Source organism: Schistosoma mansoni, chromosome 1, assembly GCF_000237925.1.
Source record: "Schistosoma mansoni strain Puerto Rico chromosome 1, complete genome".
NCBI lineage: Eukaryota > Metazoa > Platyhelminthes > Trematoda > Strigeidida > Schistosomatidae > Schistosoma > Schistosoma mansoni.
Genome location: NC_031495.1, coordinates 55,597,472 through 55,624,382, shown reverse-complemented (window position 1 = coordinate 55,624,382; position 26,911 = coordinate 55,597,472). Strand labels below are relative to the sequence as shown.

General features: G+C 31.6%; 1 protein-coding gene and 2 non-coding genes across 3 annotated transcripts in view; all 3 read left to right on the top strand.

The window, feature by feature from the left end:
* Window positions 1–26,911, top strand: part of Smp_161450 (calcium-activated potassium channel) — a gene marked incomplete at both ends in the record, with an annotated part of 115,603 nt that overhangs the window by 63,612 nt on the left and 25,080 nt on the right. Inside the window, 7 exons of the mRNA XM_018794925.1 lie at window positions 7,387–7,482; window positions 9,566–10,212; window positions 15,311–15,446; window positions 17,170–17,280; window positions 19,255–19,382; window positions 24,858–24,927; window positions 25,936–26,004. Of these exons, the coding sequence (XP_018649289.1) occupies window positions 7,387–7,482; window positions 9,566–10,212; window positions 15,311–15,446; window positions 17,170–17,280; window positions 19,255–19,382; window positions 24,858–24,927; window positions 25,936–26,004 (1,257 nt within the window). The remainder of the gene's footprint in view (window positions 1–7,386; window positions 7,483–9,565; window positions 10,213–15,310; window positions 15,447–17,169; window positions 17,281–19,254; window positions 19,383–24,857; window positions 24,928–25,935; window positions 26,005–26,911) is intronic.
* Smp_tRNA_01687_Sup_TTA.1.1 lies at window positions 13,372–13,438 on the top strand. The gene has a single exon. It is a non-coding gene (tRNA).
* On the top strand, window positions 15,502–15,573 carry Smp_tRNA_01890_Pseudo_TTA.1.1. Its single transcript has one exon. It is a non-coding gene (tRNA).

Genomic DNA, 26,911 nt, shown 5'->3' with positions numbered 1-26,911 from the left:
CTTTATCAAATAAAAACATTAATTATTATCCAGAATCATAGTAACATTTCTAATCATAAGAAACTATTATATTATGATACACTACTGATAAATTTATTGAAGTATGTCTATTGGTATATGATCTGCTACCAGATACCTGTTGGTTGAACAGATTTTATTCTAGAACAACACATGTAAGCGAACAATTGTTTTCAATTAGATCGTCATCAGGCTTTACTCTAATATACATGAATATTTATACGAAAATGTTTTAGACCAATCAAGGCTATTTGAGTCAATAATCACAATGAAATAGAATACGTCACCAAGCATAATAGTTAAAAGTACTAGTGGATAGTGGGAAGACAGGTGTACTGATAGTAGTAAGATTTTATTTTTTATACACAATTTATACATTCAAACGACTAATAATTAAAGTTTGAAACAAATAGTTATCTATATAGTTGAGATCATGAGTTAGTTGAAGCTAGACTACCATAGAAAACCTGAAAGCACTGGGCGGCGGTTTTCCATGGTGATCTAGCTTCAATAGACTCATGATCTCAACTATATAAAATTACTAAAATCTCCACAAAACCCCCTTCAAATAATTTTCTTTTTTGTCAAAGTCCCAATAAATTTCTTTCTTCTTCTCTTTTTTAATAGTCAAAATGAAAAAACCAACTCAGTTCTTCCTATTTATTCAGCAGTATGTAATATAAATCGGTTTCAATTTTGGGGAAATTAAATCAACAGTACATTTCTATCTATCTAATGTCCTAGTAAACATTTACTGAATGTTTTATTGTATTTTCATTTTTGCTTTGTTAAACAAAACTAAACTGTTTGGTTTTCTTTTCTTTTAGTTACCTAAATTAACCTTAAACAAATATATACATACATATATATTGTTTTATGGTATTGTATTTAAAAAGAAAGTTTTGTGGCCTTAATTATTTACATGTTAAGGTGTGTCATTTTATGATAAGTTGACGCCCTTTAACCACCGAATGAAATGAATGTAGAAAAAAAAGAGTTACAAAATGCGACGATTACTGTACATTCAGTAAGGAAGTAATAAGTTTGATGAGTTATAATGTTTTATTAATGCAACCACTGATCATACTATATTAGCCTACGTATTCAGAATCTTACAGATTTAGAGGTTAAAATTTAAGTGTTACTAAATGATATTGGCTATGAAAACAAGAGAACATGGTTACGAATTGTTCAACAAAGTAAAAAAACTTTACCTTAATTCATAATTCCCTGTAATTCCATTGATGTTAGTATAATAGACCATCTAGGATTTGGCATAAAGTTGTGACGATTTAATTTCCTACATTTTACATCTGAAACAAAGAAAATTTGTTCAGCTAAAAAATATTTTGCCATCCATTTGCATCTCATCAAAACAACTGTCAACTAATTTCAAAGTGAGATGAAACGTGGAGAACTACTACAACCATCATAAAGAAGACACAAGTATTTATAAACAATTGTCTACGCAAAATACTCAACATTCACTGATGGATACTATCAGCAGGATAAACCAGCTTCCAGTTGAAGAGGAAAATAGGAAAAGACATTGGAAGTGGATCGGACATACATTAAGGAAATCACCAAACTGCATCATGATGCAATCCCAATAATACGCAAAATACAGTTTGAGAAAAGAAATAATAAAATTATGTTAAGAATGAAAATTTCCTTTACAGATAATTAATGAATACAAATGTGCCATTATGATCGATTTCAGGCCATAATCTAACCAGCTAATCTGCATTTTTTTTGTTACAAATAAGACTAATCAATAAGAAAATTTATAAACTTGTGCTACTTATTGACTTTATTAATACTGTACCATCCTGCATAATTTTTTTTCATATAGTTGATGATTATGAATGAGTAACATGTGTTCAAATCATTTTAGATTATAAATCTTCATTGCCTTATAAGTCGATTTACCATGTACATTTATTGTCATATACCTAAGCTTGTTGGTTCCAAGCGATCATTCATATTTACATCATATAACATGTTGTCAGTGTACAAAAGTCATATTTCTTGAACAAATTAATACAGAGAAAAACTTTATTATGATATGATTGCTAAGGGGTTCAGATATGAACATTTTAAAGTAAATATTATACATTGAGAAGTAGGATGAATTTTTAAATAAGTTAGTCACACGTGTATTGATAATAAAGGTCAAATGAAATGCTGATATTATTATCATATACACATTCAATTCTTAATAATATAACATTTCAAGATTACGTCTTCATTTTCTTCAGTTAGTATTTTCAACTCTATTCTCTTACTGTTTGTTTTGTACACACTCCTTTGTTCAGTCAACTTGAAATGACTCTAAATACTAATTTTATTGAAAAGATGACTATGTGAACATTTTTGTCAGTTAGATGTGGTCTCCATCATGATTAAATATCAATCAGAGAACTATATAATATCAAAGAGTACTGAACATATTTTTCACTATGGTCTAATAATAATCATTACAACAAACTGAAAATTCGCAGGTCGCGCGAAACTGTGTGTTCAGTGAATTAGAATTCGATATTCTCCTTTTTTAATTTTATCAACTCATTGCATAGGATAATTTTTATATAATTTTATCGATGGGTAACTTGATCATATTCAGTTTTATTGTCCCATTAGTTAACACTTTTCCACTGACATTTTAACGATTCTGTCATTGTATTAATTTGCGTATCACAATGTGAGTATAACAAATGTACGCACTTGTAATATGAAGAAGTAGATTGAGGTTATGTGTCCGTGTGTGTATGTACAAAAATAATAAATAAAGTCACATATGGTTGTTTGGAGAAATAGTTAAAGTTGGATAAATATTCAGGCCTTCTTTCTTATTGAGGGCATAGGGATTTAGCATAATATTAGAACGCTTAGAGTACTCGCTTCTCCTTATAGTTGGAAAAGTCTTTCTGAATTACTTTGATATGTTTAATAACAACTTAATGATTATTAAAAATATCATGTACTGCTACTTCTGATTTATTCTGTAAATTTTCCAGTTCTATAGGATTGTTGGGAGGTCTTGTTGTGTAACTTAAATATTCCTTGGCATGAATCAAGATCTCACAGGAAGACTCTTTAATATAGAACGCATCGCGTTCCACACAACCTAGTCTGTATACACAATTTTGTGTAGAAGTAAACGAGATCATATCTTTTATTCTAACTAAAAAGTTTCTTAGAGTGATAGTTGTCTTATAGAAGTCATTAATTTTGTTCATTTTCAATATCCATTTGTAATTCTTCTGTCTTATCTTGACGGTAAGACAAAACCACAGTACCAATCGAAGAACTTTCATTAAGATTTACTATCTTTATATGTATATATTTTCTTGAATTGCTTATACGACAACTTTATTATCATTTTTATCAGAAGGGGTTTTTGTGGAGATTTAGTATTTCCATAGTTGAAAACGTGAGTCAATTGAAGCTAGACCACCAGGAAAAACCTGGAAGCACTGGACAGCCGTTTCGTTCTATCGTGAGACTCCTCAGCAGTGCGCATCCACGACCTTGCCTCACGAGATTCGAACCCAGGACCTAGCAGTCACGCGCCAGAGCACTTAACTGATAGACCACTGAACCGGCATCCGATGGTGTTTAAGTCTAACTCCAACCAATGCACGAAGTTGAGCAACCGTTCACCAATTGTCTTCAGTGAGTTCTTATCTCACAACAGACGTGATTTGAACTCCACTGGTCACTGTTACTCACTAGAACTCCTGGATTTACCTCTCGAAGTCAGCCACTAGTTCCGTCCAGTGCTTCCAGGTTTCCCCTGGTGGTCTGGCTTCAATCGACTCATGATTTCAACTATATCATTAAATACATTGTTTTTCTATGTATTTGTTTTCTTCCTTTTTTTTCTTCAATGGGAATTCTTCAGGTCAAAGTAATTAACATTGATAGAATATCTAATAAATTCTTTCAATTACTTGTAACTTATTTTTATTATACGTTTTACTTTTGATCCATTGAATATAGATGAACTCAACCACATAAATGTTTTATTATTGAAAGGGAAAAAAAACACAACAACAAAGATTGTAAACAAGGTCATTAGTGTATATAAAATAACGGTAAACTATTAATAAAAAAAAGGAATATGTCATTTAAGGCATTCCCCTTTGATAATTAACTTTCATTGACTTAATGTTTTCTTTATATTGCTTGTAACTATATATTTATTATTGTATTATTATTTCATTGAAATGAGTAATGACTATGTTAATGTTTTATTAGGTTAGTTTGCACATTTTATTGCTTATTATATGATCTAATATCATCTTTTAAAGAATAAAAAAGGGAAACTGATCTCATCAATTGTGTCCTATAATAATGACCATAATAGTAATAATAATAATAATATTAATACCGTTAATACTATTAATACTATTATTATTATAAATCCGTTGATTAAACCAGAAAAACATTCCGATTATTAATGAACCTTCTTTTATCAGAGAATAAAGCTCATTACATACATTCTGAAGAAAATAGCTATTTTTATTTTACAAAAAATTGTATAGTGTATTAGTTAGCTTACAAATGATTAATTTCTATCATAAACAGGATATGTTTAAAGGTGACTAAATATATGTACTTAAGATAACACAGAGAGTTCATATTTCAGAGGATATTCGTAGGCTACTAGTATTTGATCATAAATGTCTTCAAAGCATTGCTCGTATATCCTGGGATCACCGAGTAAATAATGCAGTTCTTAGGAGACTGGTACTAGTTAAAGATGTTGGCAAATCGATTGATGAAGTAGTGAAACGTCATCAGTTGAGATGGCTGGGACACGTGTTACATATGCCCAACCACCGACTGCCCCGACGAGCGATGTTTTATGGTGCAGGAGTAGGTTGGAAGAAAGCTAGGGGCGGCCAGACCAAAACGTGGTACAAATCCATGAAGTCGCTGACAAGTGGACTGAGCCATGCTAGTAGTTGTAGACTACCTGGTTGAGATCCACAAGATGATAGTAATCGATGGTTAGAGACCTTGAATGACATGGCTCAAAATCGTTTGCAATGGCGTAGTTGCATCTACACTTTGTATTCTGCCAAATTCTAATCTTCTGAAATCTTCATGTCCCTATCTTTTTTCTCTTTTCAAATTTATTTCACTGGATTATACTATTTGAATTACATCTTCAAACCATAATCTTTCGGATTACTGCATATACTCTTACCACTTCTATCACTATAGGATTTGAATCGACAACTGCATCTCTGTGCTAATGTGGTATGGCAACCCGAACTGATGTACGTAAGTACGAAGTTCTACGTTGTGACTGACTGACTGATTTCAGATGACTGTTTTAACTGGTTTTTTAAAAAGTTGGATTTAAATATTGTAAAGAAATTACAGATATCTCCTTATATTTAACTTTAGAGTTTAACGTTTACCTAATAGTAACAGAGTAAGGTTAATAAATGTACATACTTCTTAATATTGTATTCTATGACATAATATACGTCAAAAAAATCCAGAACTTAATGTAGAAAACAAAAATCTCTGATCGTTCTATTTCCAATAACTTGACTAACTTTCAAACAGATAATTTAACATTATCACTACCTGTTATATGGTTTTATCATATTAAAGAAAATAATGTGTTATTTAAGTGAATCTTTTAAATTTGATGTATAAACTATTAAAATTTACATTCACGAAAATGATAAGATTTTACATCATTCCAAGGGTTTTGTTTAAAATTGAAATCAAAGTCCCTCAGATAAGTTGTACATTTAAAAGAACGCAAAAGTTAATATATAATACAAATTTAATTGTATTTTCTGATAATGAATTTTTAATCAAGCTACTCAAATTTTAATTCTTATATTATTAAGTTATTATCTATCGAAGTTATTCAACCTGAATTTACACTTCTTTGTGGTTAAATGTCACCTAGAAGATTGTTAAAAAGCGAATAACACAAAAAAATAGATGTTTATTGTCGTCTGAGTAGGTCAATGAAAGCTTGACTTTGAAACACGCTAGTATGTTTGATAAATGATATTAGGATTTTATGTATAGAAATTCAAATTTAGAACTTCAAAGTTATATTGTCCTTAGTAAAATGGATTTTTCCCATAATATTTAAGCCCTTATTGAAATATCTCAATACTAGTCACTGGATAATATTCAACTTGACATGGTATAAGTTATATCACTGAAAATGGAAAGTTGGCTAAGCTTCATAATATGATTACCCATTTATTAAATGAAAAAAACTTATCATTTAAGTTTCTTATTTGTAACCAGATTTTTCTATATCTTAATAAAGTTCCTATTTATTTGTAGTTAACTTCAATCTATTCAAAAATACACTGATAGACTTTTAAAAAAAAAGAAACCTACATATACCTTGTAACTTCTGATATTATAGCTTGATTTCAAGTTAAGCTATTTTTGATTTTTGCCAACTTACAGCTTTATTCATATCAAAAATAAAATGTTTTATACATTTTAGAATGTTCCATTATTTCTAAATATTCTCTAAACTACTAAGATATGAAATATCATCATTTAAACTAATTCACTAACTAATTCACTCAGTTTCATGGATTGGATGAATTTAGACATTAACACCGTTGGATGTCGGCCGGTTCAGTGGTCTAGAGGTTAGGTGTTTGTGCGCAAGACCCATAGATCCTGGGTTCGAATCTCGCAAAACGGGGTCGTGGATGCGCACTTTTGAGGAGTCCCACAGTAGGACGAAACGGCCGTTCAGTGCTTCCAGGTTTTCCCTGATGGTCTAGCTTCAATTGACTCATGATTTCAACTATAAAATTACTAAAATCTCCACAAAACCCCCGTCTGATAATAATCATATGCTCACTGGTGACTGACTTCAAGAGATATTTCCTGGATTTCTAGTGAGCAGCAGTGACCAGTAGAGTTCAACCAGGTCTGTTATAAGATATCAACCCACTGATGATATTGGTGAATGGTTGCTTAACTTCGTGGATTGGTTGAAATTAGACAATAACACCGTTAGATGCCGGTCTGGAGGTTAAGTGCACGTGCGCGAAACTGACAGGTCCTGGATTCGAATCTCGCGAAGCGGGCCCATGAATGCGCGCTACTGAGGAGTCCCACAATAGGAAGAAACGACCTTCCAGTGCTTCCAGGTTTTCCATGGTGGTCTAGATTCCATTGATTCATGATCTCAACTGTTAAAATTACTATTTTATCCACAAAACCCCTTCTGATATTAATTCACGATTATATTTTCTTATTTTTATAATCAAATACACAAGATTTGATTGATTACTTCAGCTTTCATAGTAATTTTTTGCCCGTATTTTTCTTTTTTTTTACTTTTTTTAACCATTATAGGATTCAATTTATTCATTTATAACAAAAACATGTATATCAATATCAACTTGTATTTTATTGGGTTTGATATTAGCTTATCATGTTTATGTTATCAAGGTGAGTGATTATTGTTTCTTTCTATTTTAAACTCCTTCCGATTACATAGTTGAACACTGAAATAATGTTGATTTTAAATAAACAATAATACTTCTTCGTCAAATAAGTTAACTGTTGTAGTGTGGTGTTAAATCGTTTTTTGACTTTAAGCTGTTACACATCAAATATGTACTTTAGTTATGACACTTCTCTTAGATTAGCTGGAAAAGACAGTAGTAAAAGTATTAAAACTAGATGTGAGTTATCTAAGAGAACTTGAGTGAGATATTGACCAGGTTCTCGTATGATTAACAGTTTAAGGGATTTAACGCTACAACATGTCGTATTCAATATAAAGTAGATGTTATTAATTAACACGAAATCTTTGACCTAAATCTCATACTGTTTGGTATTTATCGAGAAAGTGTATTCATTGTCTAAAGGGAGTTGATTGGTTTCGTGAGAACCAAATCAGTATTCCTAGATGTAGAATTCACAGGCTCAAGTGACCTCCAGAAAATTTAGAGTTTCAACAAATGATTGAACTTTAATGAAGAGATATTGCTGTTTTTTCTGTGTAATGTTGTACATCGTTTACTATGTGTACCGTATCTACAATGGCTGACTTTTTTTTAAAATCAACATGAGATATGTCCAGCTGTGAACAGCAAACTGTATTTATAGATATTTTCTCTCTGTAGGAACTTTAAGCAAGAGGGTGTCTTTCTAGAAACATTCTGTCACTATGAAGAAGGAAATTAAGGACAAGGAAGGATCAGAGGTTTCAATTCATTTCATGCAGATTTGAGAATTGGAAAGGTGGATCAACATCACTTTAGCCAAGCATAAATTTTTTGTCCAACTTCTCTTCGATCCGATTCTTTTGACTGTAAATATTGCTTTAAATAACGACTTCCTTGAAGAAACGTGCTCGAAGTTGATCAGCTGCTCTTGTATTGAGGTATTATCAGTATGGTGAGTATAGTTAACAAAGTACAATAGCACACGGAAATTTCAACAAACATTTAAGGAATAGTATTTCGGGTAAAAACTGTTTAGTTATGCAATGGATAAAATGCTGATTTTTGAAAACGCACGAGTAGCAAAATTAAATCTATCTATTATTAACCACTCAGAAAGCAAGAGGATTTTCAGATCTTACCTATCCTTTTTCACGTTATTGAATTGTATATTTAATCTTTGCTTCAGAAAGTTTAAAGCCTGAATAATCAACGACTACAATCTCTTTTAATTATCTAGTTGAAAAAAGTATTTTATCTTGAATAACGGGTGGAATTTTAAACTATCAAATTTACAATTACTATCCACATTTAAAGCTGTCTATTCTTTTGTATACGCACTTATTCAAATCAATTACGGGTAATAGGAAAAGATCAGATTATGCTGCAAGTTTTAAGATTTTTCACTTAGCCATGTCGAACATCTCAATAGCCCTATAAATGCCTCTATTTCAAAGTAAATAGTTTTAGCCAACTTTACAACTAAGTCAACTCATTCTGACTGCTTTCTATTGTAGCTATTACCATATGATCATTCGGTTGTCTCAGTTGGATAAATTATTGTTTTCTGAATGTGTTATTGCTGCCTAATATGGGAGATAGTAAGATATCTATATAAAAAACATATTTTCACTTGTTGATTTTTAACATTCTTCAAATACTTCAAATGATACTTCATAGGGCTTTTCATAGACTTGTTTATGATGATACTGATATGAGAATCTAATTTACAATCATATAAGTGGTGTAATCTAACTATCGAGTTCATAGTCTTTTAAATTACAATGAAATTAATGTCATGTTTAATATAGAATATTAATGCAAGTTCAAGTTGACTTACTTATTTATCCATGAAAATGACTGATCTAAACTCGTCTAAAATGCATAAATCTAAGTTAAAATGTTTCTTTGTATCATTCAAAATGAAAACCTATGGAGTCTTCTCTTACTGAGTTTACATTTCACTAACCTTAAGAAAAAAACGAAAGAATTAATGACACCTAATAAGTATTCCTATTTTCTATTTCTTAGCTAAAGTACTTTAAATTCCGTCTGATTTAACTAAATTAAATTTTTTATTCTAGATATTTTCTTGTGATGATTCTATTGAAGATTGGAGAATGGCAGTAGATTGTAATCGTATATTTCAAATGACACTTGAAGTACTTGTTTGTATTATACATCCATTTCCAGGATCATATCTTATCGAATTCCCTGTATCGTCTGCTTTAGTCGGTCCAGGAACAGAAATTTATTCACCTGTTTATCATAGTCAACAAACAACTAAATCACTAACTTTACACAATATTACACGAATGACAACCAGACAAACTACAAATAGAACTGTTAACTTTAGACCTTTCTCTGGTTTATCTACATTTTCAACCCCAATTACTTCTACATCAACTATGTCAACATCATCATCACCAACATTATCTACATTCTCATCTTTTGATAATGTACAAAGTCATTCAATTAAAATTGTATCCATAGACCTAATTCTTTCTGTACCAATGTTTTTTAGATTATATTTATTATTTCGTGTGATGTTATTACATTCAAAATTATTTACTGATGCTGGATCACGTAGTATTGGAGCAATGAATAAAGTGAATTTTGATACAAGATTTATTTTTAAAACTTTAATGACTATGTGTCCTGGTAAACTTTTACTTGGTTTTATATTATGTCTATGGATTGTTTATTCATGGACATTACGAGCATGTGAAAGGTGAGTATAATGTTTGTCTAAAAAAAATTAAATTACATAATCATTTCATAAAATTACTTACTTACGCCAGTTACCCCTCGTCGAGGAGCATAGGCCGCACACCAGTATTCTCTATCCGACTCTCTCCTGGGCAATCCTTTCCAGTTCTTTCCAGTTGTTATTCATCCTTTTCATATCTGCTTCTATTTCCTGACGTAATGTGTTCTTTGGCCTTCCACTTTTCCGCTTCCCTTCACCATTCCAAGTTAGGGATTGCCTCGTGATGCACATTGGTGATCTCCTTAATGTATGTTCTATCCACTCCCAACGTCTTTCCCTAATTTCCTCTTCAGCTGGAAATTGGTTTGTCCTCTCTCATTTCATAAAATACTTTTATATAATATAAAAGTTATAAGGTTTAGATTAGTTAATGGACTGTTTACAAATAATCTAAACTAATAATAATAGTGATAACAGCTGGGAAACTGTAATAAACTGTAATTAAATTCAAAAGCTGATTTCATCATTAAAAACAAAATTCAGGTAAAATTAAATAAATAAAAAAATGATTGTTCTTTACCACAGTTTTGTTTGGTCTATAATTCAGTGACGGTTTATCATAAAATGCAATTTTGGTTGTCTGCCCTGTTTTTATATTAGAAATGATTATTTAAAAAATGTAGGCAGATTTTAGGAATTTTAATCAGTTTGTATAGTTTCTTATTGTTGGTCAGTAAAGCTACAAATAAATAGATAAAATATTACAGATAGCTAAAACACTGTTGCATATGCATTTAATAAACAAAGATGGATGGTGGCTAACAGTCGGATCCAAGATGTGTGTTTCGTCCTATTTCGGACTCGTCAGATGCATGTACCTGCATCCCAGAGTTGATGTTCACTCCAGAACTCAAACCCAATACATTTCGCTTCAAATATGATGAAACGCGATCCACGATCCACCTTTTCTTATAATGTTTATGACTTAAGGCCATATTAAGGCAGTTCGCACAGGATCCACACACGCCAACAAGAGATTGATCAATTGAAGTCCTTAACAACGATAGGAAAATACAAGTAAGCAATACCAATTGGATATACATTTAGTTCCTGAAATTCTATCATTGACCTCTCTTTGTATGTTCAGCTTACACTCAAGAGCTTTCCTATTTGTTATATCATAATCCTCTCTCGGTTGTTTTTTTTCTATGCTGTACTGTACTATACTTCCCTTGTTTATATTTGATATAAATGTTCTGTGAATAAATCTAGGAAACGATATTTGGTATTAAAAAGCATAAAACTTTTGCATCATAAGATGTGATAGAATAATACGTTTTTCATGTTAGGAATGAATTAATAGCTGAGTGCTTAAATAATACTATTTTCAATAGTAAGTTCGAAACCTTCTTTATTCCTCTACTTGTTATAAAAAGCCACAAAACATAACTGGTCCGCGTACAGAAAAATATGCCTTGGAGACAGACAAATAGGTCCATAGTTGCAGTTTTTAGATCCTGATAGGTTAATTTTTGTAGACCTGAAAACTATAGATTAACACAGACTTGCGTGGAATATGTATTTTTCTCTTTGTCACTCATCTGTGTGAAAATAGCTAAACTTCACTTAGTTTAGTCAAGTAAAGTAAGTTCAATATCACACTTTGACAGTACCGAAAGGGATTTCTTTTCCTTCATGATTTAAATTATAATCTATAATACCGATTCACTGATCTTAAGGACTATGGGCTTATGAGTTTTAACTGAAAAACATGAATGACGTGAGAGATCAAATCCAGATCCTAAACAATGATGTCGAGTAATGATTCCAATAAATATACTGACTGATGAAGGAAAATATGAGAATTGAATAGTGACCCGTCAAACGTACGTTTATACGCCTCCTACTGTACTTCATAAGACCAGAATGATCTCAAGAAGGTTCTGTATAATTTTTAAATATAGATAATTGGGAATTGTTGAATTAATAAAACAGATATTTAATGTTTGTCATGTCTGTCAACTCAATGAAAATAAATAAATGAATTCTTTCTGATAGAGTGATTTGTTCACATTGATAAGTTGTTTATGTTATATCCTAGCGAAAACATAAGTACGGGTAACTTTCGGGACCTATTAATGGACGATTATTCTATGTATATTGTAATTGTATAACTATTCAGTCATTAGGTTGTATGTATCTATATTCATCTTATTGCAAGCTTCATTTTGATCTATGGATTATTATTATACGAATTACTGTTCCCAAATTATGTTCAGTTTATTGATTACTGTCTCCCACTTTCACAGTCACATCTCGTTTGATCTTGTACAAAAATTATTTTCTATTTTATGGTGTGATGTGGTCTGTCTGTCTGGTATATAAACCGAGTATGCTTGAAATAAATGATTCGCACAGCAGAAGCTGTAATTGGTGTTCTGGACTCAACTGGAAGGGCTAGGCGGACAAGGGACCAATAAGAACACTAGACTGCTCTTACCGGTCGGAGGTCATTGTTTTGGCACAGTTTTAAGATTGGAAAAGTCGTATTTCGATTGGTGAATAAATCACATGATAAAAGCCGGACATAAAATTCACAACAAATTAGCTTACGGCCTTCTTTTAAAAATTCATAATAGTTTAAAACCATATAAAAACAACTATTCAGTATCTTAATGGTTTTAAAAATACATTTTCCTTTAATTGACATCATTGTTCAATAGAATTTACTTAGAATTAGTACTGAATTCTAATAAAACTAGAAATTTAGTAAACAAAAAACATGATTCTCCATTCATCATTACAAACAAGTTCAATACAACCACGTAATAATGTAGTTCCTTTTTCTTTTCTTTTATCTGGTCATACTTTGGGTGTATTCCATTTACGAACATAAATACCTTTCAATTAACGTGTAAAGATACAAATTAGTTGTTCTATAAGATAAGGTCGATTCTACAAATTGTTTTCTTAGATTCTTTCTCTATTTAAAATGTATAATTCCTTTTATTCTGTTGAAATATACTATTTGACATAACTATTGAATAGGCTTTTCCTGTACTATATAAACAAACCAATGAAAATTCACTAAATATTGTTTGTTTGAATCTTCCCATTGATGTTAAGGACTGAGTGAATTTAAAGTTCACCCCATTGCACAAGCAATTGGCTATCAGGACTCAGTAACTCAGTGGATAACGCGATTGCATTTAGAGCAAAAGGTACTGGGTTCGAGTCCCAGAGTGAACATCAACTGTGAGATGCAAGTACATCCGGCTGACGAGTCCCAAATAGGACGAAACGTGCATCCTGGATTCCACTGCTAGCCACTATCCATCTTTGCTTACAAACCAATGAAAAGTTATAGTATTTAATTAAAAATAAACATCTAGTTCACTCGTCAACTTTATTTTATTCCTCATATATATATAGACTTAATATCCTAAAGTTTGTAGTAACTTGTATTCTATGTGTTGAATGGTTTTAATTTTACAAATATCTAAATATAGTGAAAATCCCCATTTTGACATTTGATAAATTAAAAAAGAAACGAATCAAGCGAAGAAATTTCTTTTCAATTAGTTTTTCATCATGGCTGTACACTAATTTATCTATATATATGATTTACAATAATGAAATAGCACCCATGGTGTAGATACGTTACGTAATAATTATATAATGACATATCGATTATAAACTAACATTAATTAATTGGAAGAAAGAGGAATAACACTAATCAAAGTAATTATTCGAAAATCAAGCTGTCGCTACGTTGCGTAATATATAAAAGAGAAGAAAGAACTAACAAAATATTTTGATGAATGGTCAGTAATATAGCAGTTATGTAAGAATCAAAAGGCCTATGCTTCATCGGGAGTAACAGGCGTAAGTAAATAAGAATCAAGAGACGAATGTAGAGAATATGTAAAATACAAAAATGGAAGGAATAAAATAATTGTTTATCAAAGTTCTGCCACAAACTCCGCTATACCGATGGCCAAGGTAGCGAGAGTGGCTGTACAAACTTCTTTTGGATGCAAAGGTACGGTTTGTGAATATGGATTGCGATGGCTTCAGCTATGTGCAATAGACGAGCTCGTAAACCATGTGGCAAATTTGATGGAATATGGTAGATAACCTTAAAAGTTTTATTCAGTTCAACTTGATGACCTGTGTCCACCAAGTGAGCGAGAATAGGACTCTTAATCACTTTTATCTGTACTTTGTTCAACCATGACGGACGGTGTTCTGTTATTCGTTGGCGAACTTTCCGAATTGTACGCCCTATATAACTAGCTCCACAGGAGCAGTTGAATTGTTAAATACACATAGATGTGGCGAATTCAGGCAATCTGTCTTTATTAACCGTTCTTATTGTAGGGCGGTTGTAGAAGACAGTACTCAGTCTGCCTGCAATAAATGTTTTCTGTACTGCCTTTCTTAACCTCTGTGTCCTGATTTCTTCCGTACCATCATTTAAGAATTGTAACTTTAAGAACAATACCTTATTCAAATAATTACTTTGATTAGTATTAATCCTCTTTAAAAAGGGTAATTAATGTTAGTTTATAATCGATATGTCATTATATAATTATTACGTAACGTATCTACACCAATGGGGGCTATTTCTTTGTTGTGAATTCATATATATAGATAAATTAGTGTAGAGCCATGATGAAAAGCGAATTGAAAAGAAATTCTTAGCTTGATTCGTTCCTATTTTTCTTTAAATATCAAAGTGTTTATGTATGTTATGAACAGATATACAAAAAAGAGATTCAGTTTGAGGAAAGGTGGTTTTAGTCGAGGAATTAGATACAAGAATAAGGATTACTTTGAAAGATAGTTTTCCTTCTGATGTAAATATTTATCATAGTGTAATATAAATCCTATGTTAGAACATTTAATACTATTTATAAATATGGAGTTATAGTGAATGATGTAAATTATTTATCCTTAGTATATTCCGAATGACTTAATCGGAAACTATTTAATCCCAAGATATTACTATTGAAATATCACTCAGATATCATTTAAATAAGTTTCTTATTTTAAGAGTAATACCAATAATCATTTCCACTAACCTTTATTGCGTAATTTTTTCTCTCCAACATTTTAGCTTTTATGATACAGAGAATGGAAGTTTACTCAATTCTATGTGGTTAATTGCAGTAACATTTTTGAGTATTGGCTACGGTGACATTGTACCACATACTTATTGTGGTCGTGTGATTGCTTTAGCTACAGGGGTTATGGTAAGTTTTTAAAAAAATACTTAAAATTGTTCTTACGTAATCTTGAGATCTTATTAAACTATTCATATATTGATTAATGATATCATATTTCTCGGTTTACCATAAATCTATGCTCAATCATAAATATTTGTAGTATTTTCTTTAAATGATAAATTATTTATATAACTTCACCCCATTGCACAAGCAATTGGCTATCAGGACTAAGTAGCTCAGTAGATAACGCGATTGCATTTAGAGCAAAAGGTACTGGGTTCGAGTCCCAGAGTGAACATCAACTGTGAGATGCAAGTACATCCAACTGACGAGTCCCAAATAGGACGAAACGTGCATCCTGGATTCCACTGCTAGCCACTATCCATCTTTGCTCATTTATGGAACTATTTTTGTAATGTCTGTAAAAACGTTGAAATCATAAAGAACATAATTATTGGTTTTCACGTTAATATACTTAAAGCAACCATAACATTCTACATATCGCTATCTTCAAGAAGCACAACTTTCATGGTATGGGAAACTAACCATTTATAACTCTTCAAATCAATAGGCTGGGGATATACCGTTTCAATTGGTCTACTCCAATAGCTTATCTCCTGTTTCATTTCACTTTGAATTTACTTTACAGGTCACAGATTCTGGTTAGAACGTCGGAATATCCGTCTCTACACTATTTGCCACTGACAAAGAAACAGATATTCATTTAAGAACATAATTAGAGTATGAACAGCATTAAGATAATTTAAATCGATTGATTTCACTTCAATTTATTTAGTTAACCGTGAAATCAATAACATCCTCCTAGCAATAGAAATTCACTATGATTTAAAACAACAGTTTTAAATGTGTGTCAATGACTATGCTGTTTATTCGGAACAGTTTATATATTTGTTAAGAACAAAATATAAGTACTGACGTTTACTGTAGACGACTGTCGTTCTTCATTTCTAAAGAATTTGTATAAGTATCAAAATTAATGTGTTTTAAAATAATATATTTGATACTGCTGATATATGGTCAGAGGATTTATTTATTAACTGAAGAACGTCTTGCAAATGGTTTAGGCAAGCTAAACAGGTAGCTTCTTTCAAGTTTCTTGTTACTAATCAGACATTTTATGGATTTGTTGTATTCAACACACAGTATTTTTATATCACAACTGTTTATAACGTATTACTCTAGCACTTTCAAAACATTGTTTCAATTAACTAACAATTATCTATTGACATGTAGGTTGTCTTCATCACAGTCTGATGTCATCTCAGGTGTCATTGAAAACTGGTGGTGGTGGTAGGAGGGTCGATGAGTAACTATTTCGTCCTAGTGATTCACTCCTTAACAGTTCGCATCCACAACTTCACCAGAAATCGAATGCAAGACCTTCAATTGTTACAGAAAATGCTTAATTATTAGAAATACTAGATCACAGTCTAATAACATATAATTTCAAATTTAATCAGTTTGCGATTGAACCCAGGTACAATCAGTGACAATTATCCCACTAGCTATATGTCTGAAAGTCATCAATCACAACTTCTCATTCGAACTTCAAGAACATCTATGACAAGTACATTCCAAAAATTATATCAATCTCCACAAACCCCACCACCTAAATTTAATATTTACCTGTTGAAATATTTATACCATCAATATAACTAATGCTGTCGCTTTCATAATCATTTTACTAGCATTTTTTAGTAGCTCTGATATGATTTTTTCTATTCAACAGGGTTCTGGGTGTACAGCATTAGTTGTTGCAGTATTCGCTAGAAAATTAGAATTATCTAAAGCAGAAAAGCATGTGATACATTTTATGATGGAAAATCAATTGAATAAAAAGGTAATTAGTTGAAACAGTACATAAACGAATTGATGTTAAAAATAATATTTTTACAACAAAATAAAACTGTCTCTAACTGTACTCTTAGTTCCACGAATTGAATAAACTTGTCTCCACAAATGTATAATGTTATAAGTCTTTTATGAGTCTTAACACTGAAAGCAACATCGCTTATTTGATATTAATCAAACCATTAAATCGAAAGTGAAGCAAACAAGCTGCAATGATACCCAACTTATCATACCAAACAGTTACAAAAAACAATTGTTATCTAACCACTTTGTGAACGTAACATTGGTCTATAAGCATGGATGGATGATGGCTAACACTGGAACCAAGGAGGCGAGTTTCGTACTGTTTGAGACTTATCAGCCGGATGTGCCTGTACCATCCATCTTTGCTTATAATCCTTGTGACTCGAGGCAATCCACACAAGATGCATATCTGTCAATAAGAGACTGATCAATTGCAGTCCTTAATATCAATAGGAAGAGACGAGTAAACGGTACAAAAATGAATTGTACCATTCATCCACTGCTCCTGTGGAGAAGGCTATATTGGGCGCACTACCAGACAACTGAACCAAAGAGTTAGTGAACACCTCCCTTCGTGGTTAGGAAAAGGTATGGTTAAGTCGATACGGAGCTCGGTTCTTTCACACTTGATCGATAGCGGTCATGAAGTTGACAGAAATAAGTCATTTAAAGTTATTTATCATATTCCTACTAGTTTTCCTTATGGGGTTCGATCTCGTCTCTTACACATAGCAGAAGCTATAGGAATTCGATCCAACAACCCAAGTCTTTGTGTTCATAAGAAATTTGTAACACCCTTATCTCTCCTTTGACCTTAATAAATAATTTTATTTTCCATACTCTTTCTTCGTTTGTTTTTCTTCACCCCCCTACCAATTATTTACTTATTATTTTTTTTAATATTCGCTTCACGGTCCAATTATCTGAACACTTATTACGTAATCTTATAATTTCTATGAATGTTATTTCAGTGTCTATATTTTTCTAATCATTGACCTATTTTCCATTATGTAACATTGATTCAAGCCTTTTATTATTCCTATCACAACTAGTACACCTGTCATTACACTACTAATTTGTACTTTTCACTTATTATTATTTTTAATAATGTAATCTATTCCACTGTTATCATTAACTCATAACCTGTCTTGATTGATTTAATAATTTCGTATATGCATACAAAATATGTGAGGGCGCGGATCGGCAAAGCAAGAGCAGCATACCTACAACTGAAAAACATCTGGAACTCAAAACAATTGTCAACCAACACCAAGGTTAGAATTTTCAATACAAATGTCAAGACAGTTCTACTGTATGGGGCAGAGACGTGGAGAACTACGAAAGCCATTATCCAGAAGATACAAATGTTTATTAACAGCTGTCTACGCAAGATACTTCGAATCAGATGGCCAGACACTATCAGCAACAAGTTACTGTGGGAGACAACAAACCAGATTCCAGCAGAGGAAGAAATCAGGAAGAAGTGCTGGAAGTGGATTGGGCACACCTTGAGGAAATCACCTAATTGCGTCACAAGACAAGCCCTCACATGGAATCCTGAAGGTCAAGGGAGAAGAGGAAGACCAAAGAACACATTACGCCGAGAAATAGAGACAGACATGAGAAGAATGAACAAGAACTGGATAGAACTAGAAAAGAAGGCCCAGGACTGAGTGGGTTGGAGAATGCTGGTCGGCGGCCTATGCTCCATTGGGAGTAACAGGCGTAAGTAGTAATACAAAATATTACTGTATATTAGAGTAAAGCCTGATGAGGATCTAATCGAAAACAATATTGTTCGCTTATATAGGTTGTTCTAAATCACAATATGGGAATTTTTCAAAGTATTATTTTTACCACATTATAAAGATTAAAAATTATTCAATTATGTAAATTATTTGAAATGATTATTGTTTCATAATGTATAATTAATTTTAAGGTTAAAAATTATGCTGCTAATGTACTACGAGAAACATGGCTCATTTACAAATATACAAAACTCGTCAAACGTGTAGATGCTTCTAAAGTTAGAACACATCAACGTAAATTTTTAAGAGCAATTCATGGGTATGTTTATCTATTTGCCCAATGCAATTTGATTTTTTTTTTCTTTATTTGCCAGTTCAAATTTTTGTTGTGATAAGTGAACTAGTTCTTTTTTTGCATATATGAAGATATTAACCTTTTTCGCTTGGAAGTGTTAACTTGAAGAGCCAAATGTTTTTGAATACTCTCTGTTTTATTTATTATTTGTGAAAATTTCAAAAAACCTTTATTTCAGTTTTATGCAGATGTATTAATCCCCACTATATTTGATCCCTGGTTTATGCATGATCGATCTTATTTCATGATATTGACTTATCGTTGAAAAATCCTTAGTTTTTTTCGAATGGATGGTTATTCATTATACGACTATTTAAACAAAAGTATAATTATTTTTCACAGAAGTACTGAATGAATGCAAACGTAAGATAAGCTTCCATTTGCAAACTTAATTTTTGTTTAAACATTTTATAGAATCAACAGTATGTATGTAGTAGTTGCTGATTTTTTTTACAACCTTCAATGACCATTTAAACATATGTTCAATCACTCTTGAATCTGTTATGATAATGAAAGTTTACAAAATTCATATATGCTAATTGATAAGTACAATATGATATAACTCCATTGTTGGCATCTTGTGTGAGTTCTTGATAACTACAGAATTTCTCTATTTATTATTATGAACTTGAATAGTTTAAGTTATAAAAACTGCTATCATTGTATGAAATTGTAGTAAATGAAATAGACGGTCATTAAATAATCATTAGTACACAACGATTAGACCAATGCTATAAAATTGATCCTTCATTAAATTTCCCTTAGAATTTACTAATATTGATAAGGATACTATTCACTGGTATAGATTTTCATCTTATACTTAATAAGAAAACTGTTGAGTCGGCTTCCAAGAACTAAAGCAGAGCCTCCAGAGGGCTTAAAGGAATCGAAGAGTTTCCATCCAATCAGAACATGATGGAGCTTTCTAGAATATCAACGTGGCATGCTACTATGAGACAGTAGTATAATATGTCTCTTTGCGGATTGGTGGAATCATAATGTTGATTTGACAAATGCTAATATCTATAAATACCCGCGATTTTCTGTACATTTTGATTCTTGCCAAATAAACACTTCTCCAGCTTTTCGTCTATTTTCTGATTTTTGACGGTTCAACGTTCGAGTGTCGTAGTCATAAACTGTATTCTGAGTTATTCAAGTAGCGCACATAACAAAAACTCATTGTCAAATTTTGTCAGCTAAGTATAGTACTGTTTTAAATAATTATTCATTGAATTTTATCTTAATAAAATGTAGATTCAATGAAAAATTGTTGATTCATTAAGACTTAATATTTTCAAAAAAAATAATGGAATAGTTCCATTATATTCTCAACAAATTCAGTCTCAAAATGTAATATTTTACATCAAGAAAACTTCAGAGAAAACGACCGATTGCAAAAATGTAACAAAGTAACAAATACTTGTCAGATATCTTGACTAGAAACTTAAAAGTTCCAATGCAATTCACTTATCAACTTTGTATAATCAACGTACACAATAGCGAGAGTTCGTGTATCAACTCAAATAGATGTAAAAATGATGCATGGAGAAGGAATATGATGAAAAAAAATGTGGTTGGAACCTGTTATCAATAGACAACCTATATTGACGACCACCAGCTAGTGTGGAATATAATTTCACAGTTTTCTGCCAACTTTTTCAAATAACCTGATATAAAAATGAGTGCACTACTGATTCATTGAGATAGTAAACTGTAGTCAGCAGAGTTTCATGATCACTAAGAAATTGATAGGAGAAAAATGACTCGCTACTCGTTTATTACTTAATGTATAGAGGGCATTTCCTACAATAGTAGACAGAATAAACATTTGAAAAAAACAACTACTGAACGAACTACCTTCAAAGAGACATTATAACTGATACTGACGAGAATATTACACAGTCTTGTTGGGTTCGCATCAGATTTAAGCCTTAAACTGACAAGTTAGCTAGATATCACTAAGTAATGATTGAGTATATTTATATTTCTTTTATATTTAGAGTTCTAGCTTCATTATTTTCTTTTCAGTAGTTTTAGTAGTTTCCATTAACTAGGTTCATTTCATCTTTAATAAGTAACTATGTATCGTGTAACTTATTAAAAAGTCACTTCTTATTGTACTTCACTTTGTTCATCGATTAAATAAGTTAACATAAAAACTAATAGGTTATCATATTTATCGGGTCAACGATAAATCATTTAAAATTTCAAGTTTATCTAACGATAAAGATAAAACTTTGGTTGAAATTAAGCAAACAAAAAAGTTGATTCGTTCTTTTAAAAAAAAATAAAAATAGAAAATCCTGTAATTTTTACCAAATTAATATTTGAAATCATGAGTCAATTAAAGCTAGACCACCATGAGAAACCTGAAAGCACTGGACGGCCATTTCGTTCTAGTATGGAATTCCTCAGCAATAAGCATCCACGGTCCTGCTCACAGGAGAAAGCATTTGATAGCATGGACAGGACAACACTATGGAGGCTTCTTTGACACTACGGCGTGCTTATGATGGGTTAAACTGCCAAATCGTTCATGGAGAACAACTCACCGACTCATTCGAGGTAAAGACCTGTGTCAGGCAAGGTTGCTTAATCTTACCCTTTCTCTTTCTCCTGGCGATCGAATGAATCGTGAAGACGTCAACATCTGAAGGGAAGCACGGGATACAGTGGACAGGTAGGATGCAGCTAGACGATTTAGACTTCGCAGACCATCTGTCCCTTCTATCAAACACGCAACAACAAATGCAGGAGAAGACGACCAGTGTAGCAGCAACCTCAGCAGCAATAGGTCTCAATATACACAAAGGGAAAAACAAGATTCTTCGACACAACACAACATGCACCAATCAAATCACATTTGGTGAAGAAACTTTGGAGCATGTAAAACCTTTACATATCAAGACTGTTCTATTGTATGAGGCAGAAACTTGGAGAACTACGAAAGCCATTATCCAGAAGATACAGGTGTTTATTAAGAGTTGTCTACGCAAAATACTTTATATCCGTTGGCCAGACGCTATCAGAAACAACCTACTGTGGGAGAGAACAAACCAGGTTTCATTCAGCGGAGGAATAAATCAGGAAGAAGCGTTGGAAGTGGATAGGACACACATTGAGGAAAGCACCCAACTGCATCACAAGGTAAGCCCTCACGTGGAATCCTGAAGGCCGAAGGAGAAGAGAAAGACCAAAGAACATATTACGCCGAGAAATGGAGATAGACATGAGAGGAATGAACAAAAGTTTTTAGAACTAGAAAGGAAGGCCCAGGACAGAGTGGATTGGGGAATGCTGGTGGTCGGCCTATGTTCCATTGGGGGTTATCAGGCGTAAGTATGTAAGTAATTAAATACAGGAAACGAATATATAAAGAATAAACCATGTAACACAGAAAATATGTTTAGAAATTAATAAAAAATAAAGTGTTTCCCAATAACATAAATACTTTCTCCCATATTGAAGCTTATTCATGAGATGGCAGCCCTAAGCATTTTCTACTAGAACTAAAGCTAATAGGTAGATAAACAGATGCAATTAACAATGTAAATGCTTGTAAATTACTTCATAGGCACTGTATTCTTTGTCACTTCCCTTTGGTTACTTAGTTTGAGTTCTGACAAATAAGCAAGACGTCAATAACTTCCATTGTATATTATCTTACTAATTTTCACTATTCTCTGTCTGGTTACTCCCCCTTTTAGTTTATTATTTTTTCAAATGATTTCAAATTCATTAATATCACTATGTAAACAGAACTAATGTATCACGATTCTGATGTTTTGTGAATATGGAAGGTCTTCCGAAGTTCCATTATTTCCCTCTCTTATATTTACTCATGAATTATTAGCCTTTAAATATTGTTGTATATCAGTTATCCGATCTTTCTAGTTCCCTTAGATCTCATCTGTTACTCGACAAGTCGTTGCAGTAAGAAAACAACTTTTAAATCATAAGAATAGTAAATAATCATTTCAAACACTTGATAACTAAACTTATTACACATTCTTAGGGCTAATAACATCAAACTGTTAAAAGTTAATTTATGCTTTCCAAATGATACTATTGGTAATTTCGCATTCACTTAATAATAGTAGTTTTAAATATTGAATTTTTTAACACTTCATTATATGATCTAACTTATAAAAAGACTATTCTCACTTAGTTTTTAGTCTTCTTTTTTCAGCCTTATTTATATTCACTGAACTGAGTAATCTATTTTATAACTGAAATCAGATAATCACTCCTCATATATTTATAACAGTTTACTGATATATATATCACAGCTTACATTTTTGTTGCATTATGTTCACTTACAAATTTGGTGAATGATCAATCCTATAAACTATCACTATCGGTGTATTTATTTACTAAACAAATAGCTTTGGAATTAATCTACATCTGTGTAATCTTGGGTTTAACATCATTCAACAATTCATAGACATTACGTTTTCCAACCAACATTTTTTACGTTTCAACTACATCAAATGTTGATAGATCATTGTATCATGATCATGACTTTGTCTAATTGTCATTAATGTTTCTCTTCATAAGCATCTATCTTAGAGAGCTACATATGATGGAGATGTTGGTTTCTCGACATTTAGAACACCTTGTTTTAACTGCCACAATCACTTTAGTTAAACAATCTCAGTGATTGACTTTACTTAAACCAAACCCAACATTAAATGATCCGTGGTTTAATTACTCACAACTACTGTGTGAAGGTATCTATATAGGTGTTATATCGATTGCCTGAGTGCCTAGTTGATATATGACGTGATGATTCCCACCAATCAGAGAGGAGTGAGTTATCGATCAGAGCAATGATACACGAAAACCGTACGAGCGGTCTTGAGTACTTATCAGCTCTGATATCTGTCTAGCCCAGTCAGCTAAGTCCAGAACACCAATAACAGTCTCTGCAATATGAATCATTATTCTCAAACATACTGGGTTTATATATCAATCAAACTGACCACAGCGTACAATAAAATAGAAAATAACATTTGCACAAGATTTAGCCAAATGTGGCTGTGAATAGGGGGAACAGTGATTAATAGACTGGGGATAACTCAGGAATGATAAATCGTATAATAATAGTCTATGTGTCAAAATGAAGCTTATAATGAGAGGGATACAAATATGGATACTTTAATCACTTAAAAATTATAGAATAGGAAATATACACATCATATTGGTCCATATCACACTCAAATAATTAGAATACTATAAAAATTATATGACTACTCTCAGTAGCTTTCTACTTCCACATTGAAATGAATATTTCTAAACTTTGAAAACTTAGTAAGTTGGATATTGTAATTACTATCTGAAAGAATATTATTATTTTAGCTTAAATTCAATAATTTACTTATTATTATGGTTCTGAAACTTATATTACCTTCCTGTTACTCTTTCCAATATATACAGTCTTCGCAGAATGAAACTCGATCAGAGAAAAGTTCAAGATTCTGCAAACACTCTAGTCGACTTAGCTAAAGTGAGTGAATTTTTTTCATTTTGTTTTAGACAACAGAATATCCCTTTTCTTTACCTCGTTAAAAACGCGAATAAATTATTACTTTAATCATAATAGTGATTTTGTTTTTGTCAAAAGTTTTTAATCATCATTAACAATGTATTAGGAAACAGATATGGTCATACCTATCATTAAATAGCCTTCACTTACTTTGTCTACATGAAGTACATTGTGTAGCATGAATATATAACCTAAATGATCTAAAAACTATTTACATCACAGATTAATATTAACTAATGAATTACAGAAGGTCAAAATATCCCTTGATTTTACGTATACATATTACCTCATCTTTCCACAATACTGATTTCTGTCTAAACCTCTATCTAAAATAATGAATAGTTCACTCTTAGATTATGATTGATTATGATAGATGTCTGGAAGTTATTTTAGAGTCGATCGACTCTCATATAAGTCAATTGATCATTAATTATGTTAGACAGTTGAAAAATGGAGATCATTGATTTCTAACATTCTGATTAAATAGTATTATAACAGCACTGTACCCAAAAACTTACTTTACTATGTCAAAGATATACAGTATTTCAATAATTTCCGATTTCTGATGATGCTTCAGTTAATGTTATCTTTATCATAAAAACTTTCTTTAACCTACAGAAACTCTTGAAAACTACTTATTCAGGAAAAAGTAGGGCAACTTAACTTGTAAGCATAAATTTTACCAAAAAAACGAGAAATCTATATGAGTTCATTCAATTCATTTAAATCTTTTTTTTAAAAAAAACCTTAGAAAGCACCGTATTGTGGTCAGTTTTCACGTTTATATCATTTTAAGTCTTCGTTAATTATTGTATAACAATGTTTCTGTTTACCTTTAAAAAAATGTTTCCCCTAGAAACCGACTTTGTTGAATGAGAAATTTATAAAAAAACACAACAGAAATGATCATAAAAAACAATATGATTTTTATATCATAATGTATATAATCTTATCTGACTCTATTTATAGACATTTCACACAGGTTTGGCACCAAAATCGTCCGTTATTATGTCAGTACCAGTGGAGTTGTATTATGAGGTATTTCACACTAATCTAAGTGTTGTAAACGTTTGTTTGAATTTACTACAGATAAATATATGTATTCTCTATAACCATTAAGTTAATAATTCACTCCATTTCATCTGTGTGTAAGGTTTATCTATTCACTAATAATATGAATGGATCAGTTTGCACACAGCATGTCTTCTATAACCCAAACTCTTCTATAAATAATAGCCTAGTTAGTTTTTTTTTATCCGTTTTTTTCAGACTTTAGATCATATGACATTTAGTGATTTAAAGAGCTCGTAAGTTGTAAACTTTACATGTATTGTGCCTAATGCATAATTTTAAGTTTCTATGCGTTCATAGTAGTACAGTCTTAAAGAGTTTCAAACTAAATCGAAACAACTATCCAATGTTTTATAATTTTCAATAGTTCTATGATTTATATCATTTAGTAACGAAAATGTTATTTATAAAATTTCTGAGATAATTGTGATTGCCATATTGCTGAATAAAACTGAAAATGTTCCTAATTATCTGTTTACCACTTTACTTGTATTACTACTTAAGGCAATTACTGATCAGGCATTAAATTACGTCATCAAACATTACTCGCATATCTGTTTAAATCATAGTTACACAAATGCCCGTACAGAAAAATAATTTGATAAGATTTATAATTTAACCTTATAAAATAAATTCAAGAATTTTTCTGATAATATTGTTTTTTTATTCGTATTTATTTATTTATTTGAATACATAAATATTGGTACAAAGGGGCACCGAATACATATGCGCTACACAAGTCACTTGATTTGTGTGTGGGCTGTGATACTGCCCGGTTGCTCAAGCCGGAGCAGGTGATTTTCTTAAAAGGCCACCCCGGGCGCCTTCGACCTAAAGATCTGGTCCGCAAGGCGGTGGAGCAACGTCAGGAGAT